Genomic DNA, 21,935 nt, shown 5'->3' on the forward strand with positions numbered 1-21,935 from the left:
CTCCCACGTGCCTGGTGACAGGACGAGGGGGAATGGGCTAAAGTTGCGCCAGGGGAGGTTTAGGTTGGATGTTAGGAAGAACTTCTTTACCGAAAGGGTTGTTAGGCATTGGAATAGGCTGCCTAGGGAAGTGGTTGAGTCACCATCGCTGGAGGTCTTTAAGAGACGTTTAGATGTTGAGCTTAGTGATATGGTTTAGTGGAGGACTTGTTAGTGTTAGGTCAGAGGTTGGACTGGGTGATCTTGGAGGTCTCTTAGACGATTCTGTGCCTGTATCTGCTCCGGGAAGCCGTGCCTACCGCTCTGCTTCCGCGCATGCGCGGAGCCGGCCGGCTCGCCTAAGGAGGGGGAGCCGGGCGGCGCCGCAGGACCCCTGCCCGCGGCAAACTGGCGGCGCCCTTCTCCGGAGCGGGAGCCGCGCCGGGCCGGCTCTGTACCGGCCTAGGAACCGAGGACGGAAAGTGGCCTACAGAGCGTGCCGGCACTGAGGCTGGAAGCACTCCGTGATTGGCTGGGAATTGAGAGCGGAACTGCCGTCAGGACATGCCTTCACTGAGGACGGAAACACTCCGTGATTGGCTGGGAACCCAGGGCGGAAGTGGCGTCAGGGCTAGCCTTAACTCAGGGCGGAAACGCTCCGTGATTGGCTCGGAGGATCCCAGGGCGGAGGTGCCGTTCAGAGCTTGCCGGCGCAATGGGCGGCAGCTGTCGGGCCGGGCCGGGCTCGGCTCGGGCCGGGCCGCCGAGGCGCGGTGCCGCAACGAGGTTGGTGGTCGGTGCCGCCCCGGGCCGGGCCGGGAGGGGGCGAGGCGGCGGGCGGTTGGGGTGCCACGCGGTCGGCGGCTTCTGCGGAAACGGTCCTTGTGCGGGGCGGGGGCGGCGCCGCGCCGGACCGGAGCGGAGCGGAGCGGACCGGGCGTGCGGCGGGGTCTGCACTGCGCGGGGCTTCGAAGGGCTGGGGGAGAGGGGGGCGGAGCGGCGCGGGGGGGGGGGGGGGGGGGGGCGGGCGCAGAGAGGTCGGCGGGGGGGGGGGGCGGTTGCGTGCGCTTGGCCGACTCCCCTCTGGGTCGGATGGACTGCTCCGTCCCGCGGCATGCTGGGAGCTGTAGTTCTGTGGTGCGCGGCTGGTCTTTCCCGGGGCCGGGGCCGGGGCCGGGCCGTGCGCGCCGGGAGGCGCAGGTTGCCGCTGGCTGCGAGCGCGGCTGCCGGCGGTGAGGCGAGCGAGAGCCTTCGGGGGCGCTTCCCCGGAGCGTCGGGCCGGGAGGGGTGGGGGCTGCGGCGGCCGGGCGCGGGTCCTCGCTGCGCTCGATCGTCGGGCTGCGCCTCGGAGGCTTTCCTCCCCCCGCGTGCTGACGGCCGGCTCTCTCCTTTCCCTGCGGCTCACCAGGGCAGAAGCAGCTCCCCGCCGCTGGGACCCCCGCGGGGTTTGTCGCCGAGCGAAGGTGGCGCAGCCGCTGAAGGGAGGAAAGCTGCAGCTGGCGTGCTGCAGTCGCAGGTTTCCCAGGAGAAAGAGCAGCCCGTCTGTCCCAGCTGTCCGGGTAAGTCGCAGCGACCTGCGGGTGAAATCCAGGCGTGAAGGGGATTGTGGTGGCTCTCTTAGACGGCTAGTCCTACCAAAGGTCGCATCGGTTACAAAAGGTAGTAGTAACCTTGCAGTTTGCGTGTTCTGTAACGTCTGTAGCACAATAAACTGGCAGGTGAAGAAATGAGCGGGTACAAATACACGTGACTCCATCGCTGAGATTAAATAACGTGCAGGTTCTTCTGTGTTTTGTCTTCCAAAGCGCGTTGTTTGACTCGGTGATCCTTAACGATGATCCTCGGTGGTCCCTTCCAACTCAGAATATTCTATGATTCTGTTGTTGCCGAGCGCCTGAGCTTTTTGCTCACATTACTGAGGAAAGGAATGGCTGTGCTTCTTCCCCACCCCCCTCTTTTTTTCTTTTTTTTTCCTCGCCTCTTCTCCCTCGATGACGGGGACTCGAAATGTTTTTCTCAGATGTCCATGTGAAAATTTTAAAAAAAAAAAAAAAAGAAGCTGATGGTGAACACTGACAGAATTGGGTGACACTTTCAAGGTAGAGGGCAAAGAACGTGGAAATTCCTAGTACGTTAGTGTTACTCTGTTAGCAAAACCGACGTACACGCCGCTTGCTGTTCCTAGTTTTTTGGTTTGGCCTGGTTTTCCTTTCAGAAGTCTTCCTGAAGGCCTTTGTGGACAAAACTCTGTCCTGCTTCAGCTTTAAGAATTAGCCTAGAAATAATGAACAAGTGCTTGCAGGGCTTTCCAGGACGCTAGTTGTGGTCAGTCAAGAACGACTTGGGAGGCAATTCCTTTCGTGGAATCGTAGAGTGGTTTGGGTTGGAAGGGACACTTAGAGATCATCTAGTCCATCCCCCCTGCCTCGATCAGTGGCGTCTTGCACTAGGTCAGGTTGCTCACAGCCCCACCCAGCGCAGCTTTGAGCACCTCCGGTAACGGGGCCTCCGCAGTTTCTCTGGGCAGCCCGTTCCAGTGTCTTACTACCCTCATCGTGAAGAATTTCTAACTTTTGTTCAATCTAAATATGTCCTCTTTTGGTTTACAGCTGTTGCCTTGCCCTGTCGCTGCAGGCTCTGGTAAAAAGTCCTTGCCTGTCTTTTCTGTGAGTCCACTATACGTGTTTAAAGGTAGTAATGAGGTCTCCCCAGAGCCTTCTCTTCTCCGGGCTGAAGTGTGACAGAGCCCTGCTGCTGGTGCTGGCTTGCGGGTCAGTGCTGAGCTACTGGAAGGAGGTTTTTATGTACTTTTCCAATTCCTTCAAAGGGAAGTTGAAGTACAGACAAGCTGACTGAGAACACTCCAAAGTGGTAGGCGTGAGACGTTTTGTAGGACACCAGCTCTTCTCCTCTGTGAGCGGAAAGAAAGCTTGTTGGGGCACAGGTATCTAGCATAGAGGGCCTACTGCAACTACTCAGAGCTTCGGTTAGTTCATTCAACCACCCAGCTTTTAGGCTGTAGGGTGTGCCTGGGACTGCTCTCTGAAATGATGGGTAATAGGCAGCACGCCTGAGGGGGGTGTGCTCCATGAACTGCTCTGCCAAGCTTCAGGAGGAGCTAGGGAGACTGAGAAGCTTCTGGGAGCCCAAGAAGGTGGTAGATCAATGGATCTGTGCTCTCCCTGTCTGGAACACACATGCCAACTTTGAACAACCACTGCTGATGTGGGTCCAGTATCCGATCCGCATCAGGATAAAGGCAGCAGCTAGAGGGGGACACCAAGGAGTCGAAGCAAGTTACTACGTGGAGCTGTAAGAGGAGCCACTGCTTGCACAATCAGCTTCCGGTACAAAACAGGTATGAGGCTCTGGGTATTGTTAAACAATGGATGTGAAAAGAAGGAAGAAGGGGTTTCTGTGCGAGTTCCACCAAGGTCAGATCAACCAGCTCCTTGTAGCAAGTGCAGGATCAAGGCCAGCGTTGTGAAGAAATAGTGCCAGGTTATAGTCACAGGTGACTGCCTTCTGAAGGGAACAGAGGCGCCCATCTGCAGACCAGACCATCTTTATTGAGAGCTTTTCTACCTGCCTGGGGCTTGGATCAGGGACATTGCTAGCGAGCTTACGAGCTTAGTTCAAACTTCAGATTATTCCCTACTCCTGCTCTTTCATGTGGGTACCAACAGATTTGCAGCAAGAAGCCTGTGTTCAATCAAAATAAATTTCAGGGCCCTGGGAAGATAGCTAAAGGATTCAGAAGCACGGGTATCGTCTAGCATTTTGGGATATATTAAACACAGCGTAGCCAGCTGGTCAAAAGAGGTGATTCTCCCACTGTATTTAGCGTTGGCGAAGCCTCTCCTTCAATATTGTGTGCGATTCTGGGCTCTACAATATAAAAAGAACGTTAAGATCCCTGAAAAGGTACAGAGGAGGGCAACAAAGCCGGTAAAAGGATTGGAAGGCACGCCCTGTGTGGACGCTACGGTACTTCTGCTAGCTCCTCAGGATTGTATATAGTCACGAGTAACACTCCTGATTCTAAATACATAGTCTTTCCCTGCATGTAAGCCGAACGCTATTCTACAATCGTTTGCTTCTTCTGGCAGTGGATTCTGTCTTTCAGTGATTTATGGGTACTTTACATGTCCTGGATATTGCTTTCCAGATACCTGGAGCTTGCTAGCTTTTCTGTCTCCCAGACGTGTGGCTGATAGCGGTCTAGTCTTGTGAGCTGTGCTGCCGTGAAGTCTGTCACCTGTTGATGTTGAAGGTACTTTTGTAGAAAGAGGAAGGTGGTAGGTACAGTTTCACACCAGGACATCAACAAAATCACGTACTCTTTTTATCATCTCCAGACGTGTTTCCTTCGGTGGCTTCTGGACTTTGGTCCATATTGTAGGCCCTGAGAAGGAAGGAGGTTGGCTTTTCATAACCACAGTTTCTTCTAGCTGTTTCAGATGGATTTCATGGTTGATTCTAGTTGAAATGACTGCCTCAGGAAAAAAAAAATAACAAAAATGATAGTCCAAACAACTTATAAAAAACAAAGAAAACACCGCTCCCATTTCCTCACAGCTTATTCATTTGCTGTGGTATCTTCTTTATGGAAAGAAGTGTCCTTTCCTTCCCAAGCTGTAAAGGAAGAGTTCGGGTACTCTTCACTTGTGCACTTTAATCTGTGACGTGTTTGTTCGCATAGAACTTCTGGGAAGTTTGGCGGTAGAGTTTAGGGTTTACATGTTAGGTAAACAGAAGTATCACTCAACTCAGAACATAGTTAAATAAAAGTACAACATTTATTTAAAATGAATAGGTGTGTGTCTATAGTCTTGTGTCCTTTCTTTGCAGAACTCAATAGTTAGCCTTTATACATATTTCTAAGTTGCCTGGTTTATCAGTGTACAACACAGCATTCGGGAATATCATCTAAGATTTTAGGTGAGGAGGACTGTCCTTTGTTCAGTTGCGCACTCTTGTGTGTCAGCCCTGATTCTGAACCATATAAAAGCTGGAAACTTCTTTCCGGTTTTCTCTCTAACCTCACTGAAATGTGGGTACTTCCCAGTGTACCTGATACTATTCAGCATGTGGATATTCTGTTTCCTCACACTAGCTACAATTCCGGTGAAGTTACACATCTTGAGCCTGCATGTTAGTGTTTCATCCTTTTAGTTCCACAAAAGGAGGGTTCAGTGGAAGTTTTGAATCCTGTAAAGTGGAATACAGGTTTTTAGCCCCAAAGGCTTTAGTTATTTTTCCCTGGTGAGCTTTGGAACAGAAGATATGTAACATTAACAGTTTTTTATTATTCATTTCAGGACTCTTTGACAGCCCTCCAGGATCCGATGATGCAAAGCTCACTGACATATCCTACCCAGGAGACCAACAATCTGTGACATTTGGAACCAAATCCCAGGTGGGAATGGGAGGCATGGAAGCCAAGGTAGAAATATAGAACACTTATTCTCTTACTGAGAGGGAAAGGGAGATGTGGAAAGGGGACTTGATAATACAAGATTGAGAGGAGTGGCCGATAGAGCAGATAATTGTGTTGCCATTCAGAGGAACCTTGACAGGCTGCAGATAGGGGCAGGCAGGAACCTTTTGAAGGTCAGTAGAGGGAAATGCCAAGCCCTACCCCTAGGGAGGAACAGCTCTCTTCACCAGCACTGGTGGTTGTATGTCTGGGCTCAGAAGGTCTTTGGAGTTCAATCCAGTTGTCAGCTGGTCACAAGCAGCGTTCTAGAAAGTTGCCTGGCAGAAAAGGACTTGGGGGTGTTGTGCTGGTCAACAGCTCGTTGAACAGGAGCTGGCGGTATGCCCAGGAGGCCAAGATGGCCAATAACATCCTGGCTTGTATCAGAAATAGCGTGGCCAGCAGTACAACGGAAGTGATGGTCCGTCTGTGCTTGGCACTGGTGAGACCACACCTTGAGCACTGTGCTCGGTGTTGGTCCCCTCGTGTGATGGTTTTACCTTGCTAGACAGCTGAACTCCACCACAACCGCTCTCTCGCTCCCCCCCCTCGGAAGAGGAGGGGGAAGAAGAGAAGGAAAGAAACAACTCACGGGTTGAGATAAGGATAATTTAACTAAAGGAAAAAAATAATTATTAAGGAAAAAATATTATTAATTAACTAGTCTGACTAAAGGGAAAAAAATAAAAACGACAGGCAAAGGCTGTGTGAAAGTGCAGAGGAAAGAAATTACTCTCTACTTCCCACAAATGAGCGATGCTTGACCACATCGTTGAAGCAGGGCCTCAACACACAGACGTTTTCACAATGAGCGCCCACCCCTCCCTTCTTTTTCTTTTTTCCACCTTTTATTGCTGAGTGTGACATCATAGGGTATGGAATATCCCTTTGGTTGGTTTAGGTCAGCTGCCCTGGTGATGTTCCTTCCTCGCCTTTTGCCCGCCCCCAGCTTGCTAGCTCTGGGAGGTGTTAGAGGGAGTCCTGATGCTGTGCCAGCATTGCTCAGCAGCAGACACGACGCTGGTGCGATACCGGTGCTGTTCTGGCTACAGGTGCAGAGCACAGCACTGTATGGGCTGCTGCAGGGAAAGCTAACTCCATCCCAGCCAGACCCAGTACATCTCACTACAATAAAGGTACTGAGTTTCTGGGAATACACTCGGAGAAGAGCAGCAAAGCTGGCGAAGGAACTAGAAAATGACGTGAGGAACAGGTAAGGGAGCTGGGATTTAAGTCTGGAGAGAAGAAGGCAGTGGGGAGGCCACACTGATCTCTACAGCTACTGAAAGGAGGTTGTAGCAAGGTGTCGGTCTCTTTCCTCAAGTGACAAGTGATAGGGTGTGAGGGAATGGCCTCAAGTTGTGCCAGGGGAGGTTTAGGTTGGCTATCAGGAAGCATTTCTTCATGGAAGGGGTGGTTAGACGTGAGAACAGGCTGCCCGAGGAAGTGGTAGAGTCCCCATCCTTAAAAATATTTAAGAGACATGTGGACATAGCACTTAGGGATATGGTTTAGTGGTAGCATTAGGTCGATGGTTGGACTTGATGGTCTGAAGGGTCTTTTCCAACATAAGTGATCAAAGTGGAGCAAGAATTCGTGTTGAGAATGGGGATTCAAATAACAAGTGCATTTTTGGGAACTGGCTCTATCCTTCATCGTAGGTGAAAGCAGCTCTGTGGGCCCTCCAAGGAGGCACCTCTGCAGTGATTGCAAGTGGAACCCACCCAAAGATCTCGGGTCATGTCATCACAGATGTTGTGGAAGGGAAGAAAGTTGGAACTTTTTTTTCAGAGGTAAAACCTGCAGGTGAGTACGGAAGTAACATGTACATTGGGAGCTGTAGAGATTTCCTGGAAGTTTAGGGTCGAAATTTGGCTAGGCCTGCCTGTTCAACAGATGGGAAACTACGCTCTGCTTGACAAACGGCTTTTGAAAGGTAATTTTTAACGTTGGAATAGAACATCTTGAATCCTCTGCTCGGGTTCCTTCCAGCTGATGACTTGCTGCATCAGACTTGCATTCAAAGAACTAGGTAGAATTTGTATTGCTTTTAGTCTTAGAGGTTATCGTCTATTATTGAAGATTTCAGGGTGAAAGCGTGCATATAGAATGTACGGCTGAACTAAGATAGTGTGTAGTTTGGGTTTTTGTCGTAAGTTCTTTTAATGGCTCGGTCTTTTGTTACCGTATGTAGGAATGTTTTCCTGCCTCTGTGTTGCTGTGACAATGTAACAAGGGCCGCAGAAAGTCAGACCAAAGATCGGTGGTCTTAGCAGAACGGAACGAGTATAAAGCGATACTTGTGACTTGCACTTTAAGACAAGCCAATGCCTTTGAGTATAAAAACGCTTAATGTGTTTCTTGTAAAAATCGGCCATATCCTTTGAACCCATGTAAACACTTAGCATCCGTGGGTCACAGCAGTCACGAGCCTTAACTAGGTATTGTGCGTAAACTCTGGAGCTAGCACTATGTGGAGAACTGCTTCCTTTATTTTGTGTGTGTTTGTGGGCAGGAGGAGCGTTGAAGTTTGCTTCCTGCTAGCTTTTGATGCCCCCGCCTTCTGTATGGAAAGAGAACATGGGTGATCGATCTCTGTTCAACTTCTATGATATGAGACATCGTCTTTTCCCTCATCGTCTCTTTGTCACATGAAAAAGGTTTTTTCTTAGTCCTTTTCTACAGAAACTGTTCCAAAAGTTTGGCGATCCCTGTTTCTCTTGGCTGAAACTGTTTTTATTCTACTGTGACCTTTTTAAGATAGGCAAAAATAAAATTCTGTGTAGCATCCAAGATGCAAATGAACCCTCAGTTTATGAGATAGCAAGGCTAACTTTGAGTTTTGATTAGACTGGTGATGTTTCTTGTTGCCTTTCCTAGGCCTTTTCCAAAAGCTTAAACGTGTAAGTTGCTCTTCGACGCTGATGAGCATTGAGGTGATGTTTTCATAGGATTATGTGCAGTACCGAGGCCTGATTTCCCCTTTTGCCTCTGCATTGCTTCACGTTTATCTGCTTTGAATTGTACTTGCTATTTGGTTGCATAGCGGCTGCAAAGGAATCACAGGCTGGTTGAGGTCGGAAGGACCTCCAGAGGTCACCTGGTCCAACACCCCTGCTCAAGCAGAGCCACCCAGATCTGGTTTTCCAGGACCACGTCCAAACAGGTTTTGAAACCTCACAAAGACTGTGACTCCACGACCTCCCTGGGCAGCCTACGCTAGTGCTCAGTCACCCTCACAGCAAAAAAGTATTTACTGATGTTCAGGAAACCACAGAAGGGGAACATCCTGTGTTTCGGCCTGTGTCTGTTGCCTCCTTTTTTGTTCCTTGGGTACCAGTTAGAAAAGTCTGGCTTTGTCTTCTTTCCACCCTCCCTTCGTGTATTTACAGACATCGATGAGATCCCCTCCAAGCCTCCTCTTCTCCAGGCCGAACGGTCCCAGCTCTCCCAGCCTGTCCTCATAGGAAAGGTGCTTCAGTCCCTTACCATCCTCGTGGCCCTCCGCTGGACTCTTTGCAGTGTGTCCAGGTCTCTCTTGTACTGGGAGGCCCAGGCCCAGCACTCCAGGTGCGGCCTCACCGTTCCTGAGCAGAGGGGGAGGATCGCCTTTCTTGACCTGCTGGCAATACTTTGCCTAATGCCACCCAGGATACCCTCAGCTGCTTTTGCAGCAAAGGCACATTGCTGTTTCGTGTTCAAGTTGGTGTCCACCAGGAAACTTAGCTCCTTTTCCGAGAAGTTCCTTTCTGGGAAAAAGTGCGATATCAGCGCTTTTCACTTTGTCCTACTGCAATAAATTTGTATCAGCTATAAAGCTTTTCATCTTAACCCCATTTCTCAGACAATTACAAATATGGTGAACAGCAAAAGTAAAGGTGAAATTTTACTGCAACCCTTCCTCTACCATGGAACATGGTTACTCCCATTCTTTCTTTTGTCTTCTGTCTTCCAAAACACACTTTAAATATTCAGGTAGCTTTTTAAAATGAACTCTTATCTCCTCGCGTATGTCACTTTTTTTCAAAGAACACGAAAGTACACTCTACTTTATAAAGTATGACCTCGCTTTAAAAAGCTGTTTTAACACTCCTTAATTAAGTCTTCTTAATCAAGTGTCCGCTAGTTCTTTTCTTAACTCCTGTTATTTTCCTTAACGTGGGAATTCCTGCTCTGGCAATTTCTGTAGGACGCTTCTGAAATAGAAGTCCAGGCCTATTAGTCACATTTCAAGTCATCTGTCCTACAGACAATTTCAAGAGAGTTAAAAATGAAAACGTAGCTTATCCGTGAGCTACTTGAGAACTCCTTAGTGAAATGCTGCGTGAGCCTTTTGACTTGTTACTTCTGCTTCTGTTTCAAAACTTGTTCTGTATCGTTTCAGTTTGAGACAGGTTCTTTGATATCCACGCCAAGAAGAAAACCTTTCTTCTGTAGGAACCCTTCAGTGTGCACAGGGAGAGGCGTGGAGAGAGCAGCTATTCTGCAAGCTGTTACTCAGGCCGCTTTTGGCTTCCAGTACTGTTTGTACATTCCCATGTTGTTTTGCAATCTTTTCTCTTTTCGTTAGTTGTCTAACTAAACTTTTTCAAAGGATGCCTCCCTGTTTTCAGTTTTCTCCTACGCCCTGAGATTTAGCCGTCCTTGTATTCTTTTGCTCTTTGTCAAGTCTTTTTGATACGAGCTGTATGCAGCTTTGATACAAACTTGTTTGTCCCCTATGACCTGGATGATCTTGCTGAATCTCCGTGATGCCTTGAAAAGGGCTATGCTCGGGGACCGTGGCAGCATTTTGGTATCTGATACAGATTTTCCTGTTCTGGCATACAGTGAATTTCTTTGATATGTCTATTAGGACCGTACCTGTTTTCCTGCTTTGAGTAAGGAGTTGGAAGATGAAAGGTTAGCGTTCCTTTCCTCCCACATGGGCTGTAACCTTTGTCTGCATGTCTTGTGGTTGTGTTTTGTTTGTTTGTTTTGGCAGGCCCTCCAGCAGAGCAGCAGGGTGAAAGGTCTCGAGCTGGTGGCAGAACCCTGGCAGCTCTGCAGCCTGAGCAGGTGAGAGAACAGTATGTGCTCACTCTTTAAGGTTGGGAACACGTGGCAAGTCTTAAAATACAGGTTTATAACACAAATGGGTCCTGGAAAAAATCAGCTGGCTCCAAGCATTCAGGGAGTCAAGACAGTGAGAAGATGTGTCAGCAGAAATGAGCTGAAGTGAGCCAGATGTCAAACACCATGGACTTCATATAAGAATGCAGTTCAGAAACTTTTCTCTTTCAGAGAGCAGAGATTGATTATTGTCTTGCTGACTTATTACCTGATCAGAGAGAAGAAATTCTCTTGGCAAACGAGAAGGACTTAGAAGAAGCTGAAAATAAAGGTAATATTATGGGTCCTTTCATGGTACTCCTGTTGTCATGAGCTTTTCTGGGCCTCAAAGGAAATGAGCAGAACTAGAATATTCCGTCACCTGCAATTGGATATTATGGCTGTCACAGGTTAGTGAGCCCAGGACTTTGAGAGCTTGTCAGTGGAAACAGCTGCAGCTTCCATAATTACATGAGATGTCTTCATCAGAGAAGACAGAGAGGCCTTTGAAAACAGCAACCCACAGCATTGTTTAAAAAAAATAAAAATCTAAATAAATAAATAAATAGCGTTTTCTTTTGCCAAAGGAGGCTCGCTTTAGAAATTGAATATAGCAAGTATCTTCCCTGTTATCGTCATGTATGAAATAGCATGAGTATCTCCTGGGCTGGTTAACGTAATGTTTGGCCCCTGTGGGGAAGGTTGTTACTTAAAAATGATGCTTTCCAGAACGAACCATATTACCTTCTGACCAAGGAAAGTACAGTTCAGGCAGCATAGACTAAATCCGTTCTTTTGTGTTCGAGTGGTGCATCGAGAAGCTGGTCTTGGGTTAGAAAATGTGTGAAACTGGCACGTCACAAACTGTAATGCAGAGAGATCTTTGATAACAAAAGCGTATTTCTGTTGGTGAGTTATTGGAAGGCTGCAAGAAGTCTTGCCTCAAAAGACTCTTCTGAAATGAATTCTGTTGCCATCCCAATTTTTTTTTTCTACAGGCACATTCTTGGGACTTGCTTCTGCAATGTCGAGAGTTATTCAGGGTTGGTTTTTGATACCCAGCGTAGAGAAGGAGTTAGCTTACATTCAGGTGCTGCGGTTTCTGCACGTGTCTTATAACGTAGGTTTCCTGCTTAACTTGCAATTTATGAGGTTCCTACCACTGAGCACTTTCCTGTCCATGCCAAACGCAGCTGAGTTGCAGGCTACCATTAAACATCAAATGTTTAATATAGATTGTTAATAACAAATCGCAACTGTTAGGAATATATGCTAAAAAAAATTAGCACAGAAAGTAGAAGCTCTAGGCTGTGAGTAGTCTGTCCCATACTGATACTGCATGTTTGCACTGAGGCAGAATGATTGCTTTCACTCGCTTGTGGAGCGATGAGTCTAGGCTCTCACTGCTAGTATTTTTAGCAAGACTGATTGAGCATTTCTCTAACATATGAGCAAGTGTTTGAGGAGCAAGTGATGGGTATGGGCACTTAGAAAGAGACTGCCAAAGGGCAGCTTCCTATTTTATAACTGAATTTTGTGAGCGTTGGTCCTCGTTTCATACTGAAGGGGAGTATGCTCTAGTGAAGGGAGTATGTTCACGTGAAAGGAAAGGGCACTAGTCTCCCTCGTCTGCCATTATTACTTCCTTGCTGCTAGCTCTGTTCTTCATAGAAAGCCAGTATGTTTCCTCGTCACATTCTAGTCTGCCTTCCTAGACTTTAGCCTTTGCCTCCTGGGTCTCTTGCCTTGCATAGACAATCTCTCCCCTTCTCCTCTTCTTCTTCATCTCATTTGTAAACCTTTTATCAGGCTGATTCTTACTGGCTTCCCACCCCCACCCCCCAACCTTTTTCTATTTTTTCATTTTTTTCTGTTTTTTTTTACAGACTTAGGATGGCTTGTCTTGTTAGTTACTTTTCTTCCTGCCAGCCCCCAGCCTCAAGTTCTCTGATGCGACTTCAGAGGATCATCTTTGATACCTCCGCATCTGTATAATACGGTTTCTATCCCATGCTCTAGCTGACGGCAGGACGGACTCTGAGTGCAGAGGAGAGGTTGCTTCCTCCGTAGTTTCCTATTGCGTCTCATACTGGTTTGGGTAAGCAATTACAGAGGAAATTTGACTTCTCCGTGGAGCAGTGTGTGCCTGACAGCTAGCTGGAGACAGCACACACGGCATTGAGTCAGTGCTCCGAGTTCGGTCCTGAGTTGCAGTAAAGGTAAAACAATTGCAGACTGACAGTTTAGCTTCTAAGGAGCATATACAAATAGCATGTTTGCCTCTACTGCTTAAAAGGCGAGGTTCCGAGATCATATTTCACGGACTGCTTCCTATAGAGTTCAAGAAATCCAATCGTTCTGAAGTACAGCCGCGCTCTGTTATTGTTTAAAGGGAACAAACTGCTTTGAGAGCCGTTACGTGGGAGGGAACCGAGGGCGGAAGTGACGTCAGGGCGTGCCCTCACCGAGGGCCAAAACGGCTCCGTGATTGGCTGGACCGTGAGGGCGGATGTGGTGTCCGAGCGAGCCGTCATTGAGGGCAGGAGCATTCCATGATTGGCTGGGAACCCAGGGCGGAAGTGGCGTCAGGGCTAGCCTTAACTCAGGGCGGAAACGCTCCGTGATTGGCTCGGAGGATCCCAGGGCGGAGGTGCCGTGCAGGGCTTGCCGGCACTATGGGCGGAAGCTGTCGGCTCGGGCCGGGCTCGGCTCGGGCCGCGCCGCCGAGGCGCGGTGCCGCAACGAGGTTGGTGGTCGGTGCCGCCTCGGGCCGGGCCGGGCCGGGCCGGGAGGGGGCGAGGCGGCGGGCGGTTGGGGCGCCACGCGGTCCGCGGCTTCTGCGGAAACGGCACTTGTGCGGGGCGGGGGCGGCGCCGCGCCGGACCGGAGCGGAGCGGAGCGGACCGGGCGTGCGGCGGGGTCTGCACTGCGCGGGGCTTCGGAGGGCTGGGGGAGAGGGGGGCGGAGCGGCGCGGGGGGGGGGGGGGGCGGGCGCGGAGAGGGCGGCGGGGGGGGGGGGGGGGGGGCGGTTGCGTGCGCTTGGCCGACTCCCCTCTGGGTCGGATGGACTGCTCCGTCCCGCGGCATGCTGGGAGCTGTAGTTCTGTGGTGCGCGGCCGGTCTTTCCCCGAGCCGGGGCCGGGGCCGGGGCCGGGGCCGGGCCGTGCGCGCCGGGAGGCGCAGGTTGCCGCTGGCTGCGAGCGCGGCTGCCGGCGGTGAGGCGAGCGAGAGCCTTCGGGGGCGCTTCCCCGGAGCGTCGGGCCGGGAGGGGTGGGGGCTGCGGCGGCCGGGCGCGGGTCCTCGCTGCGCTCGATCGTCGGGCTGCGCCTCGGAGGTTTTCCTCCCCCCGCGTGCTGACGGCCGGCTCTCTCCTTTCCCTGCGGCTCACCAGGGCAGAAGCAGCTCCCCGCCGCTGGGACCCCCGCGGGGTTTGTCGCCGAGCGAAGGTGGCGCAGCAGCTGAAGGGAGGAAAGCTGCAGCTGGCGTGCTGCAGTCGCAGGTTTCCCAGGAGAAAGAGCAGGCCGACTGTCCAGGTAAGTCGCAGGAATCTTTGGGTGAAACCGAGGCGTGCTCGTAAACTTCCTGCAGCCCAGGCTCAAAGGCTTAATCGAATTTGCAGAAGCGCGAACTGCTCGGTGCGGGGAAGCACAAAGGAAAGCCACGTAGTGCCTGCCAAGCTGTAGTAGCTTCTTAGACCTAGAACGAATTGGCCTGTCGAGTTCTGTCTCTTTGTTGCTCAGTCTATGGTACGAGAGGCTAACCTTTGTCCCGCCTCAGCTTTCAGAGTTGTCCTAGAAATAAACCGGTGCTTGCAGGGCTTTCCAGAACGCTGGTTGTGGTCGGTCAAGACAGACGTGAGAGGCAATTTCTGCCTGTCTGTCTGTCTATTGGTTATGTCCCGAGAGTTTTGCTTTAACTGTGTGCAACAAAAGAGGCCTTGGGCCCGTACTGAGCAGCGAGAGAAAGCAAAACTCCAGGTAAGCTCTGGCTGTGGCAAAGTTGCTTGGGAATTGAGCGGGTGGGGGTCTTTCCAGCGGAACTCGGTACGCAGACGGAAGCGTGACCTTTGAGGTCCCTGTCTGTCTTGCGTTGAAGCTGTGGTATTTGACCCATGACTGTATGGAGTTGCTAAATCCTAGAGGGGATGATAGAGACGTCCCTGGTTCAGCCTTTTTTGCCACAGTCATTGCAGAAATGTTGGAAAAGTGAGTATCATCCCTCTCTTTAAATTCGCCTTTTAAAGCATTCTTTCTGCAGACTCCTTTCTGTGGTTTAGGTACTTGATTTCTGTGAAACAGAGCCAGACTTTCCTATTAACTAGCACCCTGATTGAAATTGCCTGTCGTCGGAGGACAGGAACTATAAATGGTGCTTGGCAATTTAAAATCTCTTGGCTTCTACGGAGGCTAACTTGCCAAAGTGAGTAGGAAGTAGCCTAAAGTTCGGTAAAGACGCTGAATAGAAAAGGTCCTCTTCTTGATGGGGAAAGAGCTTCGCAGAACACGAGCTCTGTTTCCCGTAGGGCTCCCTACTTACCCACCCGTTCAGCGACTATTGCAGGCTTTGACTGGTCCCCTCAGGTCCGATATCGCACAAGCGTTGTGCCGCAGATGGTACCTTAGCTTACTTTCCATCTCGTGCTGCGTTACTTATACCCGCAGAAGACTTACTTCAGCGTCAAATAAACCCCGTGCGAAGCGTCCCTGACTCATGCCAGTGGGACCATCCCGTTGTGGCTGGTAAAATCCAGGAACAGGACGGTGCTTGGAAGAACGTAACCTATGGAGGAGCAGGCAACAGTCTCCTGTTAGGCAACAGGTTTTCGAGACTGGTTTTGCCACCCCTCCGCGCATTTTGAAGGAGGCAGTCCCTAAGCTGATGCAATCCAACTGCATCTAAGCTGTAGGTTGGTACTTCCATAAGCTATAAAGGAACTTAACGTGTTGGTTTTTTTGTTTGTTTGTTTGTTTGTTTTAAATCGAGGCTCATGTGCATGCGTTTGGCTTGTCCTGATGGCTGGTGTAGATGATCGCTCACGTGCCCCAAAGCTCCTTGTGCTGATGTTGGATCTGCCCCTCGGTAAAGGACGGCATCCCGTGCGTTCAGCTTTTCTTCCTTACCGTCTCGTATGTATGTATGTATTTACTTTTCTGAAAGAAAGGGTGGATATTTCATGGGTCTCTCTGTGAGCGTATCGAACCAGGCCGCAGTAAATATGTGTAAGCGAGTAGGCTGCAGCATGTGCTGGGCAGTATCGGAGTGCTACTCTGCTAGCAGTGGAGAGCCAGGTGAAGGTGTCTAGGGTAAGGGCTTGTTCTGCCTCAGGTTGAACGGAAAGTTTCTGAAGTTGAGCATCCCGGGGGATGTTTGTAGGACTGTTGTTAGACAATAAAAGTTCAGATGGCTGTCGACAAAGGGGATTTTGTTGGCTCTTTTAGATAGCTATACCTACCGAAGATTGAATCGGTTACAAAAGGTTGTAGTAACCTCGCAGTCTCTATGTTCTGTAGCGTCTGTAGCAAAATAAACTGGCAGATGAATAAATGAGCAGGTACAAATACACGTGACTCTACAGCTGAGATAAAATAACATGCAGTTTCTTCTGTGTTTTGTCTTTCAAAGCACATTGTTGCCGAGCGCCTGAGCTTTTTGCTCGCGTTACCGAGGCAAGGAATGGCTGCGCTTCTTCCCCCCTCATCCCTCTCTTTTTTTTTTTCTCCTCTCCCTTGATGACAGGGACTCGAAATGTTTTCCTCGGATGTCCACGTGAAAATTTAAAAAAAAAAAAAAAAAAAAAAAAGGCGACGGTGAACACTGACAGAATTGGGTGACTTTTTCAAGGTAGAGGGCAAAGAACGTGGAAATTTCTAGTACGTTAGCGTTACTCTGTTAACAGAACCAACGTACACGCCACTTGCTGTTCCTAGTTTTTTGGTTTGGTTTTCCTTTCAGTAGTCTCCCCAAAGGCTCCACAAAGGACACCTTGTGTATCTTTTCTGTTCTTCCAGGATTCATTCGTCAGGAAAGACGACCGTGAAATCTGAGGGCTGTGGACGAGGGCTGTGGAACCATCTGGTAGATGGTTGTTGCAGTTGCCTTTGGTCACGTCATTCGTCCTTTTAGCTTGTCCTTTACTTTACCTTGAGTGGAATTTTTCTTGCCACGCTATGTTTGCAGTGGTAACATTGCTGCCGAGGTGTTTTTTGACTAAAAATGATCTTAACTGTAGTAGTGAATTCACAGCGTGTGGCTTTGTGTACTGACTCCCATGATCACAACTTTTTTTTTTTTTCCTTTGTCATAGATAGGAGAAAAGCTCTCTCCAGAGAGATGGAGAAGGAATTGATTATACCTCTGCCTCATCCTGTGAGACCGGAAGACGGTGAGTGACTAACTGTAAGCTGCAATTCTCAGGAGTCGCATGGCTAAGAGTCTCGGGTTCCTTCTCTGCCTGACCCCCAGGGCCTTAGGCACGGGAAATCTTAGGCTTAATGTTTTTCCCTATGAAATACTGTCACGCTAAGGGGCGTAGCTGACTAACTGTTACGGGTCTGGTCGGATTCAGGTTACTGAACTATCACGGTCACGGATTCACCAATAACGTAGCACGCCCTCGCTCTAGTCGCGTTCAATGAGAACTGTCACGGCTAGGAACAATGCAATGAACAGCAATTTATTACAGCAACAAGGACACAGGTTCTTTGGAATTGCCGGCGATAAATTCACTGTCCGCGAAAGCAAGCGAGCACGCATGAAATACACAGGTACTCGTCCTGGCTGTTAATGCATTAAAAGGCACAAAGGCTCTAGAGATTTCTAAGTTTCCAAGGAGACACCTGGTACAACCAAGCGTTCAAATATTACCCCACAGCGTCCCAGTGCGGGGGGAAGAGAGGCTCAGCCTGTCGACTGATCCTGGAAGTCAGAAAGGTATCCTTGGTGATGGTATCTTCCCTAACACCCCCTTTCACTTAAGACAGTTTACATCTATTTTCTCTCCTTTAGGTGGGGCTTGAGTGACTCTAGTCAGGCATACCTTGGTTATGTTTGGTGTAAAGTTTTCTTGCTTTCGTTTAAAGGTAGAGGGGTCTGAGAAACTCAGAGCATGCCCTCAGCGAGGGGTGGTCGCACCTTGGAGACACGGAGCTTTTGGGATGGAGGTGTGTTTTGGTATTATGATGATACTAGAATGAGCAAAAGTTCCCTAGAGTGCAGTGTTTTGTTAAAAACATGACAGGTCGTTGGCTCAGGGTAGCAAAAGTGCAGCTTATCGGTCTCAGTGTGCACAAGAGCATCTGGTCCCCATCTGCTCGCAGAGCCTATCCGTGGTGTTTCCATTCCGCTTTACGCTCCGTCCCCTTCCTTAGAGTCAGCACACCAAGTTCCCCTAGTGCGATAGCACGTAAAGTTGGAGGCCTAGGGAACGCTTAGGTAGCGCAGCTGCCCTCCACCCTGAAAGCTTCTTCGATGCTGTACGCTTTCTTTAAAAGTTGAATATGAGTTTAATTTGCCTTATTACTTAAGGCAATTACTCCGCAACTGCCCAAAGCAGCGACAGTGAGAAGCCCACTTCCAGCATCCGCTCCCCCCGCAGGGACGGACGGACGGACAGACGGACGCCGCTCTTTGCCTTGCCCGCCAGGGGAAGGGGAGAACGACCGGGCAGGGAGCCCCACCGCAGCCCCCCTCCCAGGAGTCCTGCACAGCAGTTTAATAAAGTTTGCTTTCCGGCCTGTGCCCCCTTTGGTGGTTGCCATCGGGGGAAGTGGCTGTCGCCGTCTGTGTGTGGGTGCAGGTTCCGTAGCGGGGTGGGTGTGGAGGGGGGGGGTGGCCCCGTGTCCACCGGCCGCTGGATGCTGACGACCCCTCGGAGTGCGGGGCCAGCCCTGCCGGGTGGGGGGGCAGCTCGCTGCTGTCTTTGCTCCCCGGGCTGGGGGGACTGCTCTGTGTGGCGGGGGCTGCTTGCAGAGGTGCAAGTGGGGAGGGGGCTGGGGGTTCCCAGCAGGACCCCCAGGGCATGGGATGGCGTTGTGGAGGCCGGGTCCCGGGGGATTGGCGGCTGGGGCAGGGAAAGCCCAGGCGGGGGTGGCATGGGGTGGCAGGCACAGGTCTGTGGGTGCTGGGCTGCAGGTGGGGAAGCCTGGGGCTGGCTCTGTGGTGTTTGCAGTGTCAAGCCGCCAGGAGCACCATTCCCCCAGCAAGCCGGGAGTTGTGGTCATTGGGCTCTGAGCATCCCGTTGCCCATGTTGGGTTCGTTGTTATTATCTCCCTGCCTTTTTTGTCCCGATAAAAAATGTACTGTTTCAGCTTGCCGCCGCTCAGCTTCCCAGCCGTGAGCGGCACGTTGCTCAAGGCAGACACTTCCTCCCTGAGGCGGCGTGGGGTGCAAATTTCTGCTGTTTTCGTTTGTGCTTTCTCTGAGAAAATGGTCTGGGAAGCCGTCCCTGCTGCCCTCAGGACGCATCCTGCCGGCGAGAAGCGGGTACTGCAGGCGGCGGGGCCACGCATGCGCGGTGGCGCCTTTGAATGCCCCCTTCCGCCACCTGCTGGTGAAAATCCGGTACTGCAGGCGCCTTGGGTCAGCGCATACGCTGTGGCGCCCCCTGGGGCCTTCTGCGCCACCTGGTGGCGAAAAGTGGGTACTGCAGGCGCCTCGGGGCACTGCATACGCTGTGGCGCCCTCTACCGCCGCCTGGTGGCGAAAAGTGGGTACTGCAGGCGCCGCGGGGCTGCGCATACGCTGTGGCGCCCTCTGCGCCACCAGGTGGCGAAAAGTGGGTACTGCAGGCGCCGCGGGGCCGCGCATACGCTGTGGCGCCCTCTACCGCCGCCTGGTGGCGAAAAGTGGGTACTGCAGGCGCCGCGGGGCTGCGCATACGCTGTGGCGCCCTCTGCGCCACCAAATGGCGAAAAGTGGGTACTGCAGGCGCCGCGGGGCTGCGCATGCGCGGTGGCGCCCTCTGCGCCACCAGGTGGCGAAAAGTGGGTACTGCAGGCGCCCCGGGGCCGCGCATACGCTCTGGCGCCCTCTGCGCCACCACGTGGCGAAAAGTGGGTACTGCAGGCGCCTCGGGGCCGCGAATACGCTGTGGCGCCCTCTGCCGCCGCCTGGTGGCCAAAGGTGGGTACTGCAGGCGCCGCGGGGCCACGCATGCGCGGTGGCGACACCGGCGCCCTCTGCCGCCGCCTGGTGGCCAAAAGTGGGTACTGCAGGCGCCCCGGGGCCGCGCATGCGCGGTGGCGCCCCCGGCGCCCTCTGCCGCCGCCTGGTGGCCAAAAGTGGGTACTGCAGGCGCCGCGGGGCCGCGCATGCGCGGTGGCGCCCCCCGGCGCCCTCTGCCGCCGCCTGGTGGCCAAAAGTGGGTACTGCAGGCGCCCCGGGGCCGCGCATGCGCGGTGGCGCCCCCCGGCGCCCTCTGCCGCCGCCTGGTGGCCAAAAGTGGGTACTGCAGGCGCCGCGGGGCCGCGCATGCGCGGTGGCGCCCCCCGGCGCCCTCTGCCGCCGCCTGGTGGCCAAAAGTCGGTACTGCAGGCGCCCCGGGGCCGCGCATGCGCGGTGGCGCCCCCCGGCGCCCTCTGCCGCCGCCTGGTGGCCAAAAGTGGGTACTGCAGGCGCCGCGGGGCCGCGCATGCGCGTTGGCGGCCCCCGGCGCCCTCTGCCGCCGCCTGGTGGCCAAAAGTGGGTACTGCAGGCGCCGCGGGGCCGCGCATGCGCGGTGGAGCCCCCCGGCGCCCTCTGCCGCCCCCTGGTGGCCAAAAGTGGGTACTGCAGGCGCCGCGGGGCCGCGCATGCGCGGTGGCGCCCCCGGCGCCCTCTGCCGCCGCCTGGTGGCCAAACGTTGGTACTGCAGGCGCCCCGGGGCCGCCCATGCGCGGTGGCGCCCCCCGGCGCCCTCTGCCGCCGCCTGGTGGCCAAACGTTGGTACTGCAGGCGCCCCGGGGCCGCCCATGCGCGGTGGCGCCCCCCGGCGCCCTCTGCCGCCGCCTGGTGGCCAAACGTGGGTACTGCAGGCGCCCCGGGGCCGCCCATGCGCGGTGGCGCCCCCCGGCGCCCTCTGCCGCCGCCTGGTGGCCAAACGTGGGTACTGCAGGCGCCCCGGGGCCGCCCATGCGCGGTGGCGCCCCCCGGCGCCCTCTGCCGCCGCCTGGTGGCCAAAAGTGGGTACTGCAGGCGCCGCGGGGCCGCGCATGCGCGGTGGCGGCCCCCGGCGCCCTCTGCCGCCGCCTGGTGGCCAAAAGTGGGTACTGCAGGCGCCGCGGGGCCGCGCATGCGCGGTGGCGCCCCCGGCGCCCTCTGCCGCCGCCTGGTGGCCAAAAGTCGGTACTGCAGGCGCCCCGGGGCCGCGCATGCGCGGTGGCGCCCCCCGGCGCCCTCTGCCGCCGCCTGGTGGCCAAAAGTGGGTACTGCAGGCGCCGCGGGGCCGCGCATGCGCGTTGGCGGCCCCCGGCGCCCTCTGCCGCCGCCTGGTGGCCAAAAGTGGGTACTGCAGGCGCCGCGGGGCCGCGCATGCGCGGTGGAGCCCCCCGGCGCCCTCTGCCGCCCCCTGGTGGCCAAAAGTGGGTACTGCAGGCGCCGCGGGGCCGCGCATGCGCGGTGGCGCCCCCGTCGCCCTCTGCCGCCGCCTGGTGGCCAAACGTTGGTACTGCAGGCGCCCCGGGGCCGCCCATGCGCGGTGGCGCCCCCCGGCGCCCTCTGCCGCCGCCTGGTGGCCAAACGTTGGTACTGCAGGCGCCCCGGGGCCGCCCATGCGCGGTGGCGCCCCCCGGCGCCCTCTGCCGCCGCCTGGTGGCCAAACGTGGGTACTGCAGGCGCCCCGGGGCCGCCCATGCGCGGTGGCGCCCCCCGGCGCCCTCTGCCGCCGCCTGGTGGCCAAACGTGGGTACTGCAGGCGCCCCGGGGCCGCCCATGCGCGGTGGCGCCCCCCGGCGCCCTCTGCCGCCGCCTGGTGGCCAAAAGTGGGTACTGCAGGCGCCGCGGGGCCGCGCATGCGCGGTGGCGGCCCCCGGCGCCCTCTGCCGCCGCCTGGTGGCCAAAAGTCGGTACTGCAGGCGCCCCGGGGCCGCGCATGCGCGGTGGCGCCCCCCGGCGCCCTCTGCCGCCGCCTGGTGGCCAAAAGTGGGTACTGCAGGCGCCGCGGGGCCGCGCATGCGCGGTGGCGCCCCCGGCGCCCTCTGCCGCCGCCTGGTGGCCAAAAGTCGGTACTGCAGGCGCCCCGGGGCCGCGCATGCGCGGTGGCGCCCCCCGGCGCCCTCTGCCGCCGCCTGGTGGCCAAAGGTGGGTACTGCAGGCGCCCCGGGGCCGCGCATGCGCGGTGGCGCCCCCCGGCGCCCTCTGCCGCCGCCTGGTGGCCAAAAGTGGGTACTGCAGGCGCCACGGGGCCGCGAG

General features: G+C 54.0%; 1 protein-coding gene across 50 annotated transcripts; it reads left to right on the forward strand.

The window, feature by feature from the left end:
* The first annotated feature begins 313 nt into the window (after positions 1-313).
* LOC136791037 (delta-1-pyrroline-5-carboxylate synthase-like) lies at positions 314-18,911 on the forward strand. Of its 50 annotated transcripts, none has more exons than XM_066998977.1 (11): positions 314-765; positions 1,388-1,538; positions 5,301-5,425; positions 7,120-7,264; positions 8,851-12,647; positions 13,941-14,082; positions 15,533-15,675; positions 16,286-16,390; positions 16,854-16,931; positions 17,232-17,709; positions 18,074-18,286. In XM_066998977.1, the coding sequence occupies exons 1-5, from the start codon at positions 544-546 to the stop codon at positions 9,255-9,257; spliced, it is 1,050 nt and encodes a 349-aa protein (XP_066855078.1). In that variant the 5' UTR covers positions 314-543; the 3' UTR covers positions 9,258-12,647; positions 13,941-14,082; positions 15,533-15,675; positions 16,286-16,390; positions 16,854-16,931; positions 17,232-17,709; positions 18,074-18,286. The 50 variants fall into 50 exon arrangements, 39 of the variants coding, with proteins under 39 accessions (XP_066855078.1, XP_066855086.1, XP_066855070.1 ...); XM_066998985.1 differs by having other exon boundaries at positions 17,629-17,709; XM_066998969.1 differs by lacking the exon at positions 16,286-16,390 and having other exon boundaries at positions 16,854-17,313; positions 17,421-17,479; positions 17,629-17,709.
* Positions 18,912-21,935: the final 3,024 nt, after the last annotated feature.

The sequence above is a fragment of the Anser cygnoides genome, chromosome 5 (genome assembly GCF_040182565.1).
Source record: "Anser cygnoides isolate HZ-2024a breed goose chromosome 5, Taihu_goose_T2T_genome, whole genome shotgun sequence".
Taxonomy (NCBI): Eukaryota; Metazoa; Chordata; class Aves; order Anseriformes; family Anatidae; genus Anser; species Anser cygnoides.